Source organism: Schistocerca gregaria, chromosome 2 (assembly GCF_023897955.1).
Source record: "Schistocerca gregaria isolate iqSchGreg1 chromosome 2, iqSchGreg1.2, whole genome shotgun sequence".
NCBI lineage: Eukaryota > Metazoa > Arthropoda > Insecta > Orthoptera > Acrididae > Schistocerca > Schistocerca gregaria.
The window spans coordinates 758,711,081-758,732,873 of record NC_064921.1 but is presented as its reverse complement, the minus strand read 5'-3'; the positions used below and the strand labels follow the sequence as shown (position 1 = coordinate 758,732,873).

Sequence of the window (21,793 nt, the reverse complement as noted above, 5' to 3'; positions counted from 1 at the left end):
CCTACAGGGAGCCATCCACAAGGTGCAGGTTTGGGCTCTAGCCCACGGTTTCCAGTTTTCAGCCACAAAGTCGTGTGTTACGCACTTGTCGGTGTCGTTCCATTCATCCGGAACCAGATCTTTACCTTAATGACGATCCACTCACTGTAGTGGAGACATATCGATTCCTAGGACTGCTTTTCGACACCCGATTGACTTGGCTTCCTCACTTCTGTCAGTTTAAGTGGAAGTGCTGGCAGCACCTCAATGCCCTGCGGTGCAGATCGCTCTACGGTGCTACAGCTCTAGAGGGCCCTTGTTCAATCCTGCCTTCACTATGGGAGTATGGTTTATGGTTCGGCGGTGTCTTCAGCATTGCGTGTACTCGACCCTGTGCACCACTGTGGCATTCGCCTAGCAACAGGAGCTTTTAGGACGAGTCTGGTGACCAGTGTCCTGGTGGAGGCTGGAGTCCCTCCATTGCAGGTTAGGCGTGCACAATTGCTCTGCAGTTACGTTGCACTCGTTTGTAGTTCTCCTGCGCTTCCAAATTACTGTCTCATTTTCGCGCCCGATGGTTCATCTCCCACATCAGCGGCCCAGGTCAGGGCTTACAATTGCAGTTCGTGTGCAATCCCTTCTCTCCGAACTGGAGCCCTTGCCTTTATCACCTGTACTTGAGGTTCATTCACAAACACCTCTATGGTGTACACCTAGGCCGCGGCTTCGCCTGGACCTTTCACATGGCCGTAAGGACTCAGTTAACCCTGCGACTCTCCACTGTCACTTCCTCTCGATTCTCGACATGTGCCAGGTCCATGAAGTAGTTTACACTGATAGCTCGATGGCTGATGGTCATGTCGGCTTTGCATATGTTCATGGAGGACATATAAAACAGCACTCCTCACCAGATGGCTGGAACCCCAGGCAACGAACTTGCTGACATGGTGGCCAAATAGGCTACGCGGAAACCGCTTATGGAGATCAGCTTCTCTGAAACTGACCTGAGTTCGGTGTTACACCTCAAGGTTTTGCAGCTTTGGGAGATGAAATAGCTTGACCTCAGTATGCACAACAAGCTGCGTGCCATTAAGGGAACTACGAATATGAGGAAGACCTCCGTGCGCGCCTCTCCCAGGGACTCTGTGGTTCTGTGTCGGCTCCATATTGGCCATATGTGGCTGATGCATGGCTACCTTCTCCATTGCGAGGACCCACCTCGGTGTCCCTGTGGCCCACAAATGATGGTCACCTCTCTTGCTGGACTGCCAACTTTTAGCCACTCTGTGACGGACTTTTAACTTTCCCAGCACCCTACTTTGAGTGACCATGCCTCAACAGCAGCTTTAGTTTTACGTTTTATTCGTGAGGGAGAGTTTTATCATTTGCTCTAAGTTTTAGCACATGTCCTTTGTCCCTGTGTGTCCTCCACCCTAGTGCTTTCATGGTGGAGGTATTAATGTGTTGCAGAGTGGCTGGCTTTTCCTTTTTATCCTTATGGTCAGCCAGCCATGGTAACCTGCCTCCTTGTTTTAACCTCTTCTACCTGTTTCTTGCGCGTTTGTGGTTTTCTTGTCCCCTTTTGCCCACTTAAGTGTTTGTTGCCCTAGAGTAGTTGTTGTGGTTTTTCCTTTCATTCTGTTTTGTGTTGTAACTCTCATTGTTTTATTCTCACCCTTGTGGCATTGTTTCCTTTGAAACAAGGGACTGACGACCCCCTTAGTTTGGTCGTTTCCCCCCCTCTTTTAAACCAACCAACCCATTTAGTCGATATTCTGGAAAGATTAAGAAAAAGGGTCCTGCAAGTGTGAAAAGATGTCGCTGCTACCAGGCTGCTGCATCATGACAATGTACCCAGCCGCACATCTGTGCGTGTTCTCAAGTACCTGGTCAAGCACAACTTTATAGGGCTGCCGCAGTCATCCTGTAGTCCCGATTTCTCTCCACTTGTCATCTTCCTGGTCCCCAGGATTAAAACGAACCTCAAAGGATGCTGTTTTGAGTGCAGTGAGGACATCTAAAAGGCTGTGGCAATGTTCTTAAATGAGGTTCCTGTTGAGGCCTTCTAGAGGCTTAACAATCGTGGGTGAAGTGCTGTAAAAATGTGTTGAGAGCTAACAGTAACTCCTTTGAAGAATTTTTAAGCCTTGTACATATATTGGCAATAAATATTTTTTTTTTAAATATGTTTCGTGAGTTTTTGGACACACATTGTATAAAGGATATTGAAAGGAGCAGCGCAGCATTAATCAGAAACCACCTGAAGATGGCAACTTGTCTGTTTGCTGAAGTATTGTGGAGGAATTACTATGTGACCTGGCCAGACACCCAAGAATTCTACAAATTGGAATTTTTTTAACTAGTTGAGTAAATCAGCACTTTTTAACTTTATTTTATCACCCTTCCCCTTCATTTTTTCATTTGAAATTTGTGCCTAAAAATTCTAACCCTGGTTATAATGCTGTCATTTTTGAAAAAAGTTTGAAATTTTTTTTTAAATTTATCTAATTAAAATAAGTGCATTATACAGAAGTCTGTAGATGGCAGGTACTATATACCAGTTAATAGATACTTAAACACTTGTAAACATATTGCATGTGCTATCTAAGCATCCCATAAACTGGCACTAGGCCTATCAACTATGCTATTTCATGATTTTAATTTATATTTTTCCAGTTTTTTTTAAAAAAAATTCTACTGTTGCAGTGACAGTGGACCTATCAGTTTTGTGGCACCAAACTGCAGAGGTACTTTGTATGCTTCACAAGTGCAAAACTAGCCCAAGTTGCACCAGGAAACGAATTCGAATAAAAATGTGAGCACAAATTAGGAAAAATCCATCAATGTATTGTGTTTAAAAAAATACAATTAATTTGTTGATTGTGAATTTGTATGTTGTTCTAATTCTCAGTGTAATAATGGGTATTGACTTTTATTGATTTGTCATGATTTCTTACTTTTTGCAGGCTGTACATTTGTGAGAATTGATGGAAGAACCCAGCTGTTATCTCAACAATGAATATTAAGTTACCTCTTGTTCCTATTGCTGTTGCACTTTCGCTTTCGGGCATTAGTGCTGTGCTGCTGTATATTCTTTTAAAAAATGTAAGTTCTGTCAGGCATATTATTTTTTAAAAGATATGCGAGACATCTTTCTCCTGTGAATACAATTAACAGCTCACAACAAACCATGTTCCTCTTACTAATTGTGTTAACCCTTCTTAATTTTTTGTTGATTGATTAATGTCACAGTTGAGTGGGAATAGTTAGACTTTGCTTGCAGAACTATGGCAGTTTGTAGATCCCGTCTCATCCTGTGGGTGGAATTGTGTGCAGTGAATAAGATTCAGAGAACATAGTTCTGCAGTAGAGCACATATACGTATATATCTGTCACATCGGGGGAGAAGGGAGTGTCAGTATAAATACTGAAATCTCACATCTATCATTTTGTTTCGAAATGAGTAGGCTAGATCTCATCATCATATTTTAAGCAAGAGGAGAATATCAAAATTCATTCACTCATTTCTTCATTGTTAGCTTTTGCCACATAAATACATCCCACAGCATATAACTACCAGATTACCAAGTAGACAACACATGTAATGGATGCATAGAATCAGATAAGTAGTCCCACACACAAATGGACTCGCCCATAAACTGAAATTAGAGCTCGATTTGTGTTGCATCTTTAGTTATCAATTGTTCAGCTGGTTTCCTCTTTTCACAAACCAATTGATTTTACAGGTAAAATCACCCTCTTTATAAAAAAAACAGGCCCAGCTGTAATACCTTTTAGGGTGTTTTGGAGAGTGACATCTATAAATAGTTTGCTAGACTGTTGTCCATTAAAATTGTGACACTAGGATGGATAGCAAATAAGGAAATTTTACAGATTCAGTATAGTACGAATAATGCATGATTATATGTTTATCTTGTGGGTGTATGCACATTGTGAAATTCAATACACAGAGCTGCAACCTCTGGCAGCAGCAATGGCTCCATCTTGGCTTGTTATCAAGTGGGACTGAGAATGAAAAATACAGGTACATTATTCCATGAAGTTTCAACTCTGTGCCAGAGTTCATCAGTAGCAGTGGATAGAGAATAATGGTGAGATACTCTCTCAACGATCCGTGACCAGATGCTTTCAGTGGGTGATAGATGTGGAGGACTTGCTCAGTAGGGTAACAGTTGAACACACTCTGCATTGAGCCAAGTCAGGACAATGTGTAATCTTGTTGAAAGATAACACCATGGAGACCTCATATATAGGGCAACTGCCACCATTTTTAACATGTCAGAAATGTAAAGCATGCTGTCCAAATGCAAACCTGAGGTGGTCTTGTAATGTGTCCGGTGTAACTCTATATTATCAACCCAACCCCCCCAGTGAGCTCTCATCTGTTTTGTGAGTGCTTGTCCACTACAGAGCCCCAACAGTTCTATTTCCCTTTACTTGCACTGCAAGTCTATCCTTCTACTATTCTTTTCCCCCCTCTTCTTTTCCATTGGATGGTCTTCTTGTTCCTGATGGTGCTTGGATTTTGTTTGTGTTTTTAGACACTCGTTTTATTCCCTTCCAGCACGGTACAACTTTTCATTCCGAACTATGTGGTTCCCATCATTGACCTGCTATTTCTTTTCCAAACTTTACAGAAATGCGGATCATGCAGGGAAGGTTGCCCATTGCGATGCATATTCCACCTTTTGTGCCTGACTTTGCAACCTCACTTTCTTGCAAAGGAACTGTGCCAAAAACCCGGCATGGTAGCCATTCTGTTGGGTGGAGGGGGGGGGGGGGTCATCAAGTACCTGCATGGTGGTAGCTTGTTGACCAAGCAGAGATCCCCTGTCATGGCTGGGCCACAAGGACTTTGGGGAACAGTTTACAGGCTAGGTAACTTTTGCTGTGGCATGCATTCGGTGTGTCTTTGTTAGAAGTGGGTGGCACCCTGGTGGAAGATTCGCACATGAAACTAATTAAAAATTCTCTTGCTGGTGGCTGCAAGGCACCAGCAGTCTTCTCTGAAGGTAAGATATGACCCCAAAATGTTTTCTTCCTTGGCTACACTGTGGGAGGAACGTAGGGCTCAGAGACAAGAGAAGAAATTGCGCCCCCCCCCCCCCCCCCCCCTCCATACCTAGTTTGTTTGAGACCAGTGGGGATTTGTTTTTGACTACAAAGTGGCTGTTCTTTGTTGAACAAGTCAAGAACTGGTTTGGGGTAGTAGCAGCTATTTCAAAAATAAAAGTGGCTCCATTTTTCTTAAAGCAGCCTCCCCTGCTCAGTGCCCCCTGTGACAAATTGGGTGACATTCTTGTAACTGTAACTTCAACTTTCTGTACCAGTCTCAATATAGTTCAGGGTATCTCATTCTGTCGTGCCCACTTGGGACTTAAGGGCAATAGGGTTGATACTGGATTCTTCATCTTTGCTTCTGAAGGCGACTCGTTGCCCGAAAATGTCAAGGTGATGGTGTATCGATGCAGTGTAAAGCGGTACGTTCCCATATGGTGTTACAAATGACTGTGATTCGGGCACGTCTTTGTGTTCCATCGCCAGTGCCCTGTGCAATGATTGTGGACGTCCATTGTATACTAATGCTCCTTGTGCACCTCCCTCCATCTTTATCAGTTGTGGGGAGCACCATTTGCCTATTCATCACGCTGCACTTTCTTGCAAAAAAAAATAAAAAAAAAATATTTATAGAATACAAGACTCTTGACTTACTGGGGTATCAAGAGGCCATAAAGAAGTACAACCATCAACATCCAACATGTATGACAATGGCATGCACTATACTATGTGTTCAAAAGTATCCGGACACCCCCAAAAACATATGTTTTTCATAGTAGGTGCATTGTGCTGCCACCTTCTGCCAGGTACTCCTTATCAGTGACCTTAGTAGTCACTGGACATCACTCTGTGGAACTCACGAACTTCAAACATAGTCAGGTGATTGGGTGTCACTTCTGTCATATGTTCTGTACACGAGATTTCCACACTCGTACACATCCCTAGGTCCGTTGTTTCCAATGTGATAGTGAAGTGGAAACGTGAAGGGACATGTATAGCACAAAAGCGTACAGTCCGACCTCGTATGTTGGCTGACAGAGACCGCCAACAGTTAAAGAGGGTCGTAATGTGTAATAGGCAGACATCTATCCGGACCATCACAAAGGAATTCCAAACTGCATCAGGATCCACTGCAAGTACTATGACAGTTAGGCAGGAGGTGAGAGAACTTGGATTTCATGCTCGAGCAGCTGCTCATAAGCCACACATCACACTGGTAAATGCCAAATGAGGCCTCCCTTGGTGTAAGGTACATAAACATTGGATGATTGAACAGTGGGAAAACTTTGTGTGACATGACAAATCACAGTACACAATGTGGCGATCAGATGTGGGTATGACGAATGCTTGGTGAACATCATCAGCTAGTGTGTGTAATACCAACAGTAAAATTTGGAGGCGGTGGTGTTATGGTGTGATCGTGATTTTCATGGAGGGGGCTTGCACCGCTTGTTGTTTTTTGTGGCACTATAACAGCACAGGCCTGCCTCGAGGTTTTAAGCACCTTCTTTCTACCCACTGTTGTAGAGCAATTCAGGGATGGCACTTAAATCTTTCAACATGGTCGAGCACCTGTTCATAATGCACGACCTGTGGCAGAATGGTTACACGACAATAACATCCCTGTAATGTACTGGTGTGCACAGAGTCCTGTCCTGAATCCTATAGAACACTTTTGGGATGTTTTGGAAGGCCGACTTTGTGACAGGCCTCACTGACCAACATTGATACCTCTCCTCAGTGCAGCACTCTATGAAGAATGGGCTGCCGTTCCCCACAAAACCTTCCAGCACCTGATTGAACATATGCCTGCGAGAATGAATGCTGTTATCAAGGCTAAGGGTGGGCCAACACCATTACCGATAGAGGGTGCCACGATCTTGTAAGTTGTTTTCATCCAGGTGTCCAGCAGATGCTTTTGACCACATAGTGTGTGTACATCATCATCCTCTTTATTGACTGTACCTTTGCCATCCATGTCTTCTATATTGGACAACATCGACTCCTTTGGTGATTGGGATCCCCCCCCCCCCCCCCCCTCCTATCTAATATTGCCACGGAAATATTGTAGATCAGGGGATCCGGGGCTAATGCACAGAGCAGTCTGAGTAGCAGTGGGGAGGTGGGTAGTCTCAACATGACCCGTGTTTATGTTTAGTGATTTTGCTGTTTCCTCTTCATTTATTGCTCTCGCGCCAAATGAAAATAAAACACATTTCTGTGGCCGGGAGCTATCATATGAAATAAAGAAATACATTCACATAATTACGGAAGGCTAAAATATGTTATTAGTTTCAGATTTTATTTCCACCTTTCTAACTGTCGAGCATTAATTGCCTTGCAGAACAATGAAATTATTTTTGTCAGTTTGCTAAAGAAATTTGGCTTTCATTAATCTTTTCTGCTGAGGCAGTCAATTTATTTGAAACGAAGTGCTTAATTCCACACTATTGGCTAGTTTCAACTGTTCACTGCATTTCAAAAGTGCATAATTTCATCTTCTAGTACGTATGGCATTATGCCATAATAAAGAACCAAATGTGAGATAATACATACTGGTTCTCAAAGAAAATTTACGTCTGAATCTGGACGTATGAATATGCACCGTAAGTTGAATTATCTATTTTGGTACGGTTCACGAAATTCCAATGCTCTTGGAGTATCCTCTGATGTCTTGTTTATTTTATGACATAATATAAGATCTTTCAATGTTTTATACGTATGAGCATACGGGCTTCCCACACTATCACAGCTGCGCAAGTGTGGTTACGCCTGTTGCCTGGCACTCTCTGGCAACTGTTGAAACGAACCTATTTCTAACAGGCCGCAGGAAAATATTGCGAATGGTTGTTTGAAAAGCATTGTTCAAGAATGTACAATGAATTTCTTAAATCACAGTGCATTTGCCTCTCATTTAAAAATCAACTCTTTGAGGAAGACCATTTAGAAAAATTTTGAGCCCAGAAGATCAGACATTTATGTCGTCATTAAAAATTTTACCTTCGCATTTGTGTGATGTAGCTGAAAGTGTAACACCCACAAAAAGATCAATATTATATGTGAAAGTGTAGCTTCTCTTGCAGCTTATTAATCTTAGAGACCAATATTATATATGAAAGTTTTACTTTTCTTGTAGTGATACTATGTATATTAATTTAAACCATTGACTTTTCCAGTTTGTGTATTAAGTGCTACTTAACAGTGATGTTGCTTGGCTTACTACGTCATGTGTCCTATGCTCTTAATACCCACTGTCATCAGCTGGCGAGATCACGTGACATGAGTTATGACTGGCTTACAAAAGTGCATTGCAATCTCAGTCTCAGTGCTTCTGAAAGTAACATGAGGTGTTTGGTGGAATTCAAATTTATACTTTCGTAGTACAAAAATATGCAGCATACATCTTGCTGCACTTCAAAGACCTTTCCAAAACTTTCTTTTTCTTTTTGCTGTGTTTGGTTTTCTAAAAGGCCGGGAAATTCTACGCCGGACTATAAAACCATAACCATTCAAAGGGTTGATAAGATTTATTGTTCCGAGAAAAAGTATATTGTCACTTAACAAGGAAAAAGTGTATTTTCATCTAGGAGAAAATGTATTTTTAACTGAGAAATCCTGGAAAAATCCTGGAATTATTTTCTTTTTTTGTCTGTATATACATCCCGTATCTATGCTGTAGTCTCACAACTGGTGACAGTAGGCAGCCCTGATGCATGATCTGCCTCCATGGTCCCTTAATGTCTCCATAGGATACTGATAGCATGATCATCCAGTGGAACTGTTGTTTTTTCCCGCCAACTGGCTGAGTTACGATGTCTCTTATGTGTTTCTTTTTCTTTTTGCATCTTACTTCAGGATACTTGGTTCCCAGTAATGCAGGCTCCTACCCTCTGCAGCCATCGGAGCTATTTTGAAAAACCATGAAAGCCTGTTGGGTGGAGTTCACACACATGTTCTGAATCTGTCTGTAGCAAACACTTGCCTTTCAGTATGACTTTGGAGTCTGTGGCTGCTCATGTGAGAGTGTCTCTGAAATTCACTGTTTGTAATATGTATCTCCCTCCTGACAGTGAAGTGTCCCAAAATACATTCACTCTTTTCTCCGTTACCCATCCCCCCCCCCCCCCCCCCACTCCCACCTCTCCCACTTAATATTGGGCGATTTCAATGCCCATGACCTTTTTTGGTGAACTAAAACTGTTCGCTGCAGTAAAGCTGTTGAAAACTTGCTCCCAGAGCTTGATCTTGACCTCTGAAATACTGGTGTTCCCAAACACGTCATTGTGGCATATGGGCTGTATTTGGTCCTTGACATTTCCATTTGCAGCCCAGGTCTTCTCCCCTTCTTCCTTTGGAGAGTTTATGATTACCTGTGCAACAGTGACCATTTTCCAAATCTCCATGACCTTTCCTCGATGTCACTCCTGTGGGCATCCACCCAGGTGGGCTCTCAACAAAGCTTATTGGGTTGCCTTTGCCTCAGCCACCACTGTTAGCACCCCACCACATGGATGTATCATGTGGCTGTCCAAAGCACAACTGCAGCCATTCTATAGGCAGCTGGCTTAGCAATCTGCTATTCCTCAGGACTTCCCCATCGGAAGATAGTAACTTGGTGAACCCCCAAAATTGCTGTGGCCATTAGTTATTGCAGATGAGTTCTCCAAGGCTATAAGTAACATCTGTCAATGGAGCACCTCATTGCCTTTAAACAGCTCTGTGCCCAGATCTGCCACCTCATAAAAAGACAGAAATGAGAATGCTGGGAATGGTGTGTTGTTGTCATTGGACTTTGTACTCCACCCTCACAGGTTTGGGCAAAATTTGATGCTGCTCTGGATACCAGTCTCTGTGGTGTACATGTTATCTCTCCGAATGTTGTTGTCTACACTGACACATGCATTGTTGCTGAACATTTTGCTTTACATTATGCTCGAGCCTCTGTATCAGAGAACTGTTGCCCTGCATTTCATATCCTGAAACAGTGGATAGAGCAAATTAACTTATCTTTCACTGTATGTTGCCTGGAGCCACATAATGTTCCATTCAGTGAATGGGAATTCCTCAGTGCTGTAGCATGATGTCCCGACAGAGCTCCAGGGCCAGACTGCATCCACAGACAGTTGCACAAACAGTTATAGGTGGATTGCCAATTTACGTGCTTGCTCTTTCCAACCTTATCAGGAACGAAGGTGTATTCCCGTTTCCATGACAAGAGATTGTGTTTGTCACCATTCTGAAACTGGGAAAACACCCTCTTGATATGGACAGCTGTTGGCCAATTAGTCTCACTAACGTTCTTTACAAGCTCAGACGAAGATCAGCCAGCAGCTGTGTTGATACCATGAGTCTCTGGGTCTTGTAGCTATGTCGCAGGGTGATTTTTTTGTGATGGTTGTTCTACTGCTGACAGTTTGGTCTGACTAGAGTCTGCTATCCAGTCAACAACTTATCACTGTCTTCTTAGACTTCCAAAAAAAGGCTTATGACACTATATGGCATCACCACATGCTCATCACTGTGCATGAATGGGTTCTCTGGGGGCCCACACCCATTTTTGTCCAAAACTTCTTGTCACAACCTGCATTTCAGATTCAAGTTGGCACTTCCCACAGTGCCCTACAGGGTCACCCATCCTCTGCACTTTTTCCACTCACTTTGAACTTTGCATTGGGCAAGAGATTCATGATAAATGCAAGCTAAGTAAGGGGCCAATGTCTTACAGGTGTAACAGTGGTAGCTGTCTGCTTTGCACATCGAACATTTTACAGACATATGAATCTGTACTAAGTGGTGCACGTCACCATTTGCTCATGCTCTTTTGAACCAAGAGCTACGCCAGTTTCTTCATTATGGGATAGGATTGGTTGGCACGAGGATAGTATTTTGAAACTAAATTGTTTTTTACAATTTCCCCCCAAAAAGGAAAAACTCTTTAACTTTTTAGTTAGGGGTATTTTAATTGCTGTTCTTTGTCCAATAAATATTTAAGATTTCTTAGTTGTGGCAAAATAGTCAACTTTTAAAATTAATATTTTTGCAAGTTGTTTTACCTTTCTTTATGGTGTGAAACTTAAAAAATTTATACCAGCATCCTTCAAGTACAGAAATACCTTCCTCTAAGCCAAGGCCTATAGAATACTGTGGCACTGGGGTACTTTAATTTGTCCAGTCATGTATTATACAGTTTGAAATTGTAAACAGCTAAATTTACTTTCATTTTCCATTAATTTTTCAAAATCCTCCTAGCTTTTTGTCCAGGTCTTCACCACAATAAAATTGTTTGTTTTTCCACTCGCCTGTAAAGTACATGTAGCCTGAATTATCTGCGGCACATTTTTTTCAAATATGCGTTCTAAATATTTGCAACCATTTGCATTGACTGATAACATTCCCCTAAGTTTTCTTTTCTCTCAGATCTCCATAATTTTGTGCAGTTTTAGATGTTCTCACAACTTGCCATTCGTAACACTTTGATTGTTCCTAAAATTATACCTATTAGACCATTTCTTATTGCCCCAAAAGTCCATATAAATATGTTTTTCTTTTCTTTCTTATCATTTTTTTTTCTGTGTTGTAACTGAAAACTATGACATGTTTTGTCTGTACTCTGATAACAATTAATTTTACTTTTTTAACCTTTAACCTTTTTTTTAACCCCCCCCCTCTCCCCCTGAACCATGGACCTTGCCGTTGGTGGGGAGGCTTGCGTGCTTCAGTGATACGGATGGCAGATGGCCGTACTGCAGGTGCAAAACCACAATGGAGGGATATCTGTTGAGAGGCCAGACAAACATGTGGTACCTGAAGAGGGGCAGCAGCCTTTTCAGTAGTTGCAGGGGCAACAGTCGGGATGATTGACTGATCTGGCCTTGTAACACTAACCAAAACGGCCTTGCTGTGCTGGTACTGCGAACGGATGAAAGCAAGGGGAAACTACAGCTGTAATTTTTCCCGAGGGCATTCAGCTTTACTGTATGGTTAAATGATGGCGTCCTCTTGGGTAAAATATTCCAGAGGTAAAATAGTCCCCATTCGGATCTCCGGGCAGGGACTACTCAAGAGGACGTCTTTATCAGGAGAAAGAAAACTGGCATTCTACGGATCGGAGTGTGGAATGTAAGATCCCTTAATCGGGCAGGTAGATAAGAAAATTTAAAAAGGGAAATGGATAAGTTAAAGTTAGATATAGTGGGAATTAGTGAAGTTCGGTGGCAGGAGGAACAAGACTTCTGGTAGGGTGAATACAGGGTTATAAATACAAAATCAAATAGGGATAATGCGGGAGTAGGTTTAATAATGAATAAAAAAATAGGAGTGCGGGTAACAAACGTCTCAAAAATGAGATCGACAGGAAGTGCAAAATGGTTGAGCAGGGATGGCTAGAAGACAAATGTAAGGATGTAGAGCCTTATCTCACTAGGGGTAAGACAGATACTGCGTACAGGAAAATTAAAGAGATCTTTGGAGAAAAGAGAACCACTTGAATGAATATCAAGAGCTCAGATGGAAACCCTGTTCTAAGCAAAGAAGGGAAAACAGAAAGGTGGAAGGAGTATATAGAGGGTCTATATAAGGACAATGTACTTGAGGACATTATGGAAATGGAAGAGGATGTAGATGAAGATGAAATGGGAGATACGATACTGCATGAAGAGTTTGACAGAGCACTGAAAGACCTGAGTCGAAACAAGGCCCCCGGAGTAGACAACATTCCCTTAAAACTGCTGACGGCCTTGGGAGAGCCAGTCGTGACAAAACTCTACCATCTGGTGAGCAAGATGTATGAGACAGGCGAAATACCCTCAGACTTCAAGAAGAATATATTAATTCCAATCCAAAAGAAATCAGCTGTTGATAGATGTGAAAATTACCGAACTATCAGTTTAATGAGTCACAGCTGCAAAATACTAATGCGAATTCTTTACAGATGAATGGAAGAACTGGTAGAAGCCAACCTCTGGGAAGATCAGTTTGGATTCCATAGAAATGTTGGAACACGTGAGGCAATACCGACCCTACGACTTATCTTAGAAGCTAGATCAAGAAAAAGCAAACCTACATTTCTAGCATTTGTAGACTCAGAGAAAGCTTTTGTCAATGTTGGCAATGTTGACTGGAATACTTTTTCAAATTCTGAAGATGGCAGGGGTAAAATACAGGGAGCGAAAGGCTATTTACAATTTGTACATAAACCAGATGGCAGTTATAAGAATCGAGGGGCATGAAAGGGAAGCAGCGGTTGGGAAGGGAGTGAGACAGGGTTGTAGCCTCTCCCCGGTGTTATTCAATCTGTATATTCAGCAAGCAGTAAAGGAAACAAAAGGAAAAATTCGGAGAAGGTATTAAAATCCATGGAGAAGAAATAAAAACTTTGAGGTTCGCCGATGACATTGTTATTCTGTCAGAGACAGCAAAGGACGTGGAAGAGCAGTTGAACGGAATGGACAGTGTCTTGAAAGGAGGATATAAGATGAACATCAACAAAATCAAAATGAGGATAATGGAATGTAGTCAAATTAAGTTGGGTGATGCTGAGGGAATTAGATTAGGAAATGAGACAATTAAGGTAGTAAAGGAGTTTTGCTATTTGGGGAGCAAAATAACTGATGATGGTCGAAGTAGAGAGGATATAAAATGTAGACTGTCAATGGCAAGGAAAAGCGTTTCTGAATAAGAGAAATTTGTTAACATAGAGTATAGATTTAAGTGTCAGGAAGTCATTTCTGAAAGTATTTGTATGGAGTGTAGCCATGTATGGGAGTGAAACATGGATGATAAATAGTTCAGACAAGAAGAGAATAGAAGCTTTCGAAATGTGGTGCTACAGAAGAATGCGGAAGATTAGATGGGTAGGTCACATAACTAATGAGGAGGTATTGAATAGAATTGGGGAGAAGAGTAGTTTGTGGCACAACTTGACAAGAAGAAGGGACCGGTTGGTAGGACATGTTCTGAGGCATCAAGGAATCACCAATTTAGCATAGGAGGGCAGCGTGGAGGGTAAAAATCGTAGAGGGAGACCAAGAGATGAATACACTAAGCAGATTCAGAAGGATGTAGGTTGCAGCAAGTACTGGGAGATGAAGAAGCTTGCACAGGATAGAGTAGCATGGAGAGCTGCATCAAACCAACAACAACAACAACAACAACAACCACCTTTCATAGAATTATTGTTCATAGCTGACACCTCATTAACATCTTGCGAAATACCAGGTTATTGCAGAACATCTTGTAAGACCCCATTTGATTTCATTCCTTCCTGAATTACTTTCTTCTCACTGCACTTAGAAACCCATGTAAGCTGAATACTGATCAAGCTGCCATCGCTGACAGGGTTCATTCAAAAATTTGCTTTGGTTATTATGCCATTCGGTCTGTTTTGTCCATCCCCCGCCCTGCTTCCCCCCTCCCCCCCTCATTCCCATCTTTCTATTGTTGTATTAGTTAGATTGTGCTGTAACAATGCAGAGGTAATGAACAATAAAATATGCCACACGCTAACAAAAGGTGGTACCAAATTTCTGTAAATGCCATCTGCCGCAGACTGTAACAATACTGTTGTGCATAGGCTTCCATTGAAAACAGCTGGAAGCTACCAAACTTTATGTAGAAGTAAATATAAGTTGAAGCAGTTAACAGACAGCACAGTGCATAAAGCATAGTTCTTGTATTTGTCTGTTGGTGGAATGACTTCAGTGTACATTATTTGGCTATGGTCACAAATTCCCATTGTGTAATTTAGGTGGGATTGGGGCACTGGGTGCAAAAATTGACACAGACGTTATAGTCTGCACAACCCACCTAGACAGCCATAAGTGTTAGCAGGCCTCGTAGGTGAGTCAGGAAGACTGCTGATCCCAGATAGAACCAATCTTGTGAATTGTTGATGATGAGGGTTACTGTGCCAGCCAGCTAGCCCAGACTAAAGAAACATAAATACCTGAAAAATTTGTGTATGTGCAAATTTTTGTGAAGAGGTAAGAGGGAGCGCCATGAAAGACATACTAAAAATTCCAACATGTGAGTGCAGCAGGGAGTGTCAGCATTTGAAGATCACTTCTTTTATATTCCTGTTGAATAACACGTAAACTGCAGCTTCTAGCAAAAATGTACGGCAGTACACAAGTAAACTACTTTAAATTTCCTACAAAAGGCCCTATTCATTTTTCTCTGGGACTGACTGTGTCTCCATTGCAGGGGATTGAAAAATTGTAGGTCATTAAAGTAGTGTTTTAATGGTATACAATTAATTTTTATTGTTAAATGAGGGGGTTAAGAACACACACAAAAATTTGTGTACCATATTTAATTACCCAATGTCACAGGAAACAGACACAGGGTGTTTAACAAAGTTGTACAGACTCTCTGCAGTGCATCTTATGTATCACTGGCAATGCTATGTACAGATGTGCATGGTGCAGTGGTTAGACACTGGACTCGCATTCGGGAAGACGGTTCAATCCCGCATCGGGCCATCCTGATCTAGGCTTTCAGTGATTTCCCTAAATTGCTTCAGGCAAATACCGGGATGGTTCCTTTCAAAGGGCACGGCCGACTTCCTTCCCCGTCCTTCCCTAATCTGATGAGACCGATGACCTCGCTGTCTGGTCTCCTTCCCCAAAACAACCAACCAACAGATGTGCACAGAAGGTGTTTTATTTTCAGCAAAGAGCATTGCCATTACATTGAATACAGATGTGAGTTAATAATAATGCTAATGCTAGACATGCATGTGGACAGATTCTATGTTAATTGCTGCACACTATTCTACACTACTAAGAGGGGAAATTGAGTCCGTCATCCTGTGTGACAGCTGTAGTGTTCTTCCACGAGAGGCAGCTTTCCCTGCCGTAAGTGGTGCTTGCTTTTCATTTTACAGGTAGACTATACCTGGACAATAAATAGTTTAGACAAGAAGAGAATAGAAGCTTTCGAAATGAGGTGCTACAGAAGAATGCTGAAGATTAGATGGGTAGGTCACATAACTAATGAGGAGGTATTGAATAGAATTGGGGAGAAGAGTAGTTTGTGGCACAACTTGACAAGAAGAAGGGACCGGTTGGTAGGACATGTTCTGAGGCATCAAGGAATCACAAATTTAGCATTGGAGGGCAGTGTGGAGGGTAAAAATCGTAGAGGGAGACCAAGAGATGAATACACTAAGCAGATTCAGAAGGATGTAGGTTGCAGTAAGCACTGGGAGATGAAGAAGCTTGCACAGGATAGAGTAGCATGGAGAGCTGCATCAAACCAGGCTCAGGACTGAAGACCACAACAACAAAAACGACAGACATACCTCCCACACGTTTTCTGTCCAGTTCTCTTATGTGAGTGAACAAAATGACTTCATTGAGCTCTTGTTTGTGTAGTGGAGTTGTTTTCAATAGTGGAGTTATTTTCAGTGTATTGAGTTTTAATTTGGAGTTAGTGAATCAACTAATACATAAAACGTTCTATGGCTGGAGCTGTCAACTGTCTACCACATTAAAGAGACTGTCTAAAGTGTAATATTCTGACAATACATATTCAACAATGTCAGTTTCATTGTCTTACTATCTACAAATTGAACAGTTAAAATGCTGATTTAACGAGTATGCGTGGGGGGGGGGGGGAGGGGGGGCAAAAGCTTATGATCTTCAGACTTTCAGTTGAAATGATTACCAATTATCCAGCAGTATTAGGAAAATCATGCTCCCAATGTTTTTCCCAGGCAATAAGTGATATATGTACCAAGTTTGGATGAAACTGTTCCCTACAGTGCACATTTCTGCTTTACATGTCTGCCTCCTTATGTTTACATCTACCCTTATGGGTTGTCATCAGGATTGTTAGCATATAGTCTAACAATGCTAAAAACTTCAGCACTAATGTTTTGAGTATTTTAGTGTGTCACCTCCTCCCCTGGCTCCAGTAACTGCTGTTCAACAGAGGTTTGGGAGAAAATATACAATGACACACATGAACACTAGACTTGGTTGTCTGCCAAAGCAACTATGGTATCAAACTACATAATCTGGCTGCTAAGCATAGCCGAAGGAACCACTGAGATATTATAATGTTAATTGTCCCTGGTATTGCTCCAGAGACAAGACGGGCCTCTTGGAAAACAGCAAGTGCCATGTGTACACTCTTTAATTGATCTGGCTCCAAAATTGTTCACATAACAGCCTGAACACAGATTATGTAAGGTTTGTGGAACTTTAAATCATGTAAACTGCACAATTATTTGCCATCACTTTTTGTGACCCTTGCACAACCTAACACTGGTATGGTTCTTAATAAAATCAGCAACAGGTTTAACTTCAGGTTGTTTGAAATCAGTTTTTCTAGTTTGATAGTAAATAGGTACGGTCGCAACGAAATTTTCACTCTACAATGGAGTGTGTGTTAATGTGAAACTCTCTGGCAGATTAAAACTGTGTGCTGGACTGAGATTGTAACTAGGTACCTTTGCCTTTCGTGGGAATGTACTATACTGACTGAGCTAACCAGGCACAACTCAGGACCCGTCCTCACAGCTTTACTTCCATCTGCACCTCAGTTTGAGTCTCGGTTCGACATACATTTTTAATTTGCCAGGAAGTTATAAGATACAGTCATTTGTATTTATACTTTCAGATGTAAGAAACTTCTGCTGTTGTTTTTGTATGTTGTTTCTCATCTTTTCCTGGGCTAGTACCTTTCTGTCAGATTTGTTATTTTATTGTAATTTTTAACTACTGCAATGCCATTATATTATTTTGATTATTTCTGTGGAATAGATGTTTTGTGACATGATAAATGAACATTTCCCAAAGTTCATAGGACTGATATTATTATTTCTTTTAGTAGTTATATTCATTACTACAGTTTTTCTTATTATTGCTGATTTTTCATGCAAATTGTGATGCTATCTCTAAAGAGAATAGCTAAGAATATAATACATGAGAAAGTGTCCGAAAAACCTAACATAGCCAGGTAAGTAAAGAAGTATTACTCTAAATATAAGGTGTACTAGGGAGGAGCGGAAAGCAATGCACAATAATTTTTTTTTTCTTCCCTGGTGTTACAACTGGAATGTTGAAATTTCATGGTGACACTGTTTGAAGTTTGCACTACAGAGGGTATTTTGTTTTCATGTGCAGCTCTAGCGAGAGAAGCCTGAACTATGAACTAAATGTGGCACGCACATTATTCTCACCAACTTGTGAAGAGCAACAAAGTGTAGTTCAGTATTTGTGGGCTAAAGGGCATAAACAAAGTAAAATTCACAGGGAAATGTGTAGCATGTATAGGGACGACTGTATGGACCAACTGCGAACCTTATCACAGCAGTTCAACATTTCCTATGGTGCAGTGTACAATATTGTATATGACACGTGAAACTTTGTCAAGTTAATGCTCACTGGTTGCCTGAGAACCTACAGACAACTACAAGGACCAGTAATTGTTGTCAAGCTTGGATCATATAACACATTATGCCGCAGAAGGGCGTGACTTTCTGAAAAGTCACTGGTGGTGAGCCATAGGCGTACCACTGCTGGTTCCCCAGTACACTTGACTTTTTAGTCAAGTTACTCAGTCTGCTTGGAAAGTGCTCATGACAGTGTTCTGGGATATCCATGGTGTGTTATTGGTGGTCTTTGCTGAACACAGGACCACTGTCAATACTGCAGCCTACATAGAAACTTAATTGAAGTTGCATCATAACGTTCATGACAAATCACAACATTATGGCTGAAGGTGTCAAACGTCTTCATGACAATGGTTGCCCATCCCCATCCCATGTCGCTGCTTCTGTTTGTGAGAAAATCACCACCTTTTTGTGGGAGGTGATCCAGCATCCTCCACGTTGTTCATACCCTGCATCAGCTGATTTTCATCTGTTTGATCCCATAAAGAACTTCCTGGCTGGCCTGCGGAAGTGAAATCAGTGGTCTGCAGGTGACTTACCCTGCCAAACAAACTTCTATCAACAGGGCATATTGAAACTGGTACCACAATAGGGGAAATGTGTTAAGAACATTTCAAGTTAATCATGATTTTTTTTTTACCTATTAACCTTTTTGGTAGTAAAATTATTGTACATTTCTTTCCGATATGCCTTCGTATTTTATGTTTCGTACCAGTATTTAACATTTTTCAATGTGCATTATCTGCAGAACGAAGATGAATACGAAGTAATTGACAAAGCTAGATACGCTAAATATGTGACATTAGAAGTGAAGATTCCAAAAGAAAGTGTTGGTGTAGTCATTGGACGAGGTGGGTCCAACATAAAGCAGATTCAGGAGGAAACATGCACAAAAATCTCTATGAAAGAAGAAAGTATGTACCAAAAATGTATTTCATAGAATGCTAGTTTTTTGTACCTCTGTGTTTTTTTATCACTATTGTCAGTTATGTTTCAACACTGAATTCCCTGGGCACAGAGGAAGAAGAAATTTACAATAGGATTTGTGAGATAAGAGGAATGCCAGAAGCAGCTGAGAAGGCACGCTTAATGATTCGTAACATAATTATGAACCAGCCATTAATAACAACACGGGAAACCTATGTGCCTGAGGTGAGTTTAAACATCACACTAGTGCAATGCCAATTGAATGTTACTCTTGCAATGAAGTATAGAGATTATCCAAACTAAATGTAGTTTGTGCTCATTGTTGGAGTGGGTGACATGTATTTAAATTGTGCAGGAATTGCTGTTTATTTTGAAAATATTAAATATTTCAGAACCGTAGTAGTTAATGGTAATTCATATACTGAATATAAATTACTCATTGTTTTTTTGATGCGACAAGTAAGAAGATGGGCTCCAACTAAAGTCCTTGGAACAGTATTCTGAGATGCCAAATGTCAGATAAAAAGTGACTGTAAAGAAATGTGAATTAAAAAAAAAGTTTTTTCACTTCACTCATGCAATACCTTTAACTTCAGAGGTGTTGAGCTGCAAACAAAATTATTTTTCTCTGTATGTAGTTTTCAAGCTTGTGTAATGTTACATTTATTCCCATTATTAGTTATGATTTATGACTGAAATGATAATTGTATTTTTGACTCATTAGCAACTATATTTCTATCTTATTATCTTATACATCTGTTGCATACTTAACAATGAAAATTATCAATATTTGTTCTAGAGCTAGTACTCATGATCAAAGCAGAGTCTTAATGCAACAAATACTTTGCATGTAAAAAAAAATTACATTTAACATTTACTATATTCAATGCACTGGCGAATCCAGATCATACATAACTTTAATAATAACAAATTAATAATATTTTAGCTTTTTGTAATCTTGAACTGCTGATATCTGACATAACGTTTTTACACGTTTATTCCCTTCTTTTTCTGTTATTTTCAGTCAGCTTGTGGCAGAATAATTGGTAAAAATGGCACAAATATCCGAAATATATCGAGTGCATCTTCTGCACGAATACAAATAGATAGATATTCATCATCTAGAGATACATGTAAGTATGTGCATGGAGGACTGTAAGTTCTGTTTATTAACTAAGGATTCTTTAGCTACAGAGTGTCTTGAAATTACGTGCCCCCTAAATATTGACGTTATACTGGAAACGCTAATGTTTTTTATAAATGACTGTATTTTGTAGATGGTGGTAACGTGGAACCTGAGCGACGAGTGATCATTAAAGGCACAGAAGAACAGATAGAATTGGCTATAGCATTAATAAAAGAGAAGGTGGAGGAGGACCGAGAGATACGGTCAAAAATGCAAGAGAGTATTGCCAACCGTTCTCCTAGGAAACCAGATAAAGCTCTGTGTCTGACTGCTGCTGCCACTAATGATTCCTCATCAGTAAGTTTTGTTGATTTTAGTTTCGCATTGAATGACATAAGTCTAGTCTTTTATTCAGGAGGAGATGTGCCTAAATTCCCATCCTGACTTATGTTGTCTGCGGTTACCTTAAATAATTTTAAGTCAAGTGCTGAGATGGTTCCATTGTAAAGGTCACAGCTAGTTATCTCCATATCCCTGCCCATCACAGCTAGTTATCCATCTCTTTAACCTCACTATTAACCAGACATTAAGAACACTTTCTTTAACTTTACTGTTGTTTTTATAATTAACCTCAGCAATTGTTTCTTGTTCTTGATTTTTCACTGCTGTAAAGCAAGGAGAAACTACACTTCTCAGAGCAGTTCAAAAGAAAGGTAATAAAAGACAATCCAGGATATTACCTCATACCCAGGCAATCAAATTTCAGTTTGTTAAACAATGCTATGTAATAAATTACAGGCATGTGATAGAATATTATCATTTGTTTGTCTGAAATCAAGGTGGTTGCTCCATATTTTATAGGGCCAATACAATTTCAGAAGGAATCATGTGGACAGAAAGAAAATATTCATATACTGTGTAAGAGAAGCCATTGGAAATGACAAAATCTGCGCCTTAATATAGTTTCCATGATTATAACACTTAAGAAGCAAAGAATGTTGGGTAGCTATTTACTGAAAGTTGTTTACTGTTACTGCTGCCATAATAAAAATTAATAACATTGTTTGCAACAAACAGCTTGGTATAAATGCTGCTGAAACTGTTTTAATGTTGAAAACAGCTTACGAAGCTGATGCTGTGGGAAAAACTCAAGTGTATGAGTGGTTTGCCAGATTTAAAAATGGTGAAATGTTGATTGATGACAAACCTTGTTCTGGATTTGCTTTTTTGATGCCAAGGGCTCAATTCATTCAGAGTGTGTTCCCTCGGGTCAGCCCATCAATCAA

At 40.6% G+C, this 21,793-nt stretch overlaps 1 protein-coding gene across 2 annotated transcripts in view; it reads left to right on the top strand.

Moving 5' to 3' along the window:
• The window catches only part of LOC126334963 (tudor and KH domain-containing protein homolog), a 68,937-nt gene that overhangs the window by 17,225 nt on the left and 29,919 nt on the right, over positions 1-21,793 (top strand). The window contains exons 2-7 of one of the 2 annotated variants that reach the window (XM_049997734.1): positions 2,686-2,794; positions 2,946-3,084; positions 19,203-19,368; positions 19,473-19,606; positions 20,406-20,514; positions 20,659-20,864. In XM_049997734.1, the coding sequence (XP_049853691.1) occupies positions 2,995-3,084; positions 19,203-19,368; positions 19,473-19,606; positions 20,406-20,514; positions 20,659-20,864 (705 nt within the window). In that variant the 5' untranslated portion in view covers positions 2,686-2,794; positions 2,946-2,994. Of the gene's footprint in view, positions 1-2,685; positions 2,795-2,945; positions 3,085-19,202; positions 19,369-19,440; positions 19,607-20,405; positions 20,515-20,658; positions 20,865-21,793 lie in introns of those variants that run through there. The other variant, XM_049997735.1, reaches the window with a different exon arrangement.